Here is a 608-nt window from a genome sequence, read left to right on the forward strand (position 1 = left end):
GAAGTTCACCAGGGAGCCCTTCCCGTGGGAGCTGATAGGCTTGGCGCTGTCTTCCCAGGGAGAGAGGGTGTGAAAACAGCCCGCTGCCCTGCCCTGCCAGTAGCAGGGTCCTCCCTGGAAGGGGCTGCCTGTGCCCGGGAGGTTGCTGCGGGCTCTCCTTAGCCTGCCCCAAAGTCTCTGCCCTGCCAGCCTTGTCCCAAGAGCCCTGGTGCAAGCAGAGCAGTGTGTGAACCATTGGGTGCAGCAGGGGATGCTTGGCTTGCCCTGGAGCCCTTCCCAGAGCTGGGGCCTATTTCTCCAAGTGGCCTTACCTTAGGGCTTGGGGGGGGGTCCATCTGTGGTTCCCCACGGCTCCAGGGGGCTGTGGGTGCTGGGCCCAGGGTGGGGGGTCATGCCATGCATTCCCTGCTGTGACCTCACAGGTGTGCAGCCAGAGGATGCTTTTATCCTACGGTGTCATCGTTTCCTACAATGCTTAAAAATTTGGTTGGAATCCACGCTGTTGGGTTTATTTAAGGGCCAACCCCTTCCAGATGCAGCTCTGCTCCTTCCGTGCAGAGCCGGCGGCATCTGACAGATCCTCTCCCTTTTTCCGCAGAGGTACGAGT

At 60.4% G+C, this 608-nt stretch overlaps 1 protein-coding gene across 1 annotated transcript in view; it reads left to right on the top strand.

The window, feature by feature from the left end:
* LOC104079712 (N-terminal EF-hand calcium-binding protein 3-like) overlaps positions 1-608 on the top strand; it is a gene marked incomplete at its 5' end in the record, with an annotated part of 22,179 nt that overhangs the window by 16,129 nt on the left and 5,442 nt on the right. Inside the window, one exon of the mRNA XM_009581841.1 lies at positions 599-600. Within this exon, the coding sequence (XP_009580136.1) occupies positions 599-600 (2 nt within the window). The remainder of the gene's footprint in view (positions 1-598; positions 601-608) is intronic.

Source organism: Fulmarus glacialis, unplaced genomic scaffold, assembly GCF_000690835.1.
Source record: "Fulmarus glacialis isolate BGI_N327 unplaced genomic scaffold, ASM69083v1 scaffold1867, whole genome shotgun sequence".
NCBI lineage: Eukaryota > Metazoa > Chordata > Aves > Procellariiformes > Procellariidae > Fulmarus > Fulmarus glacialis.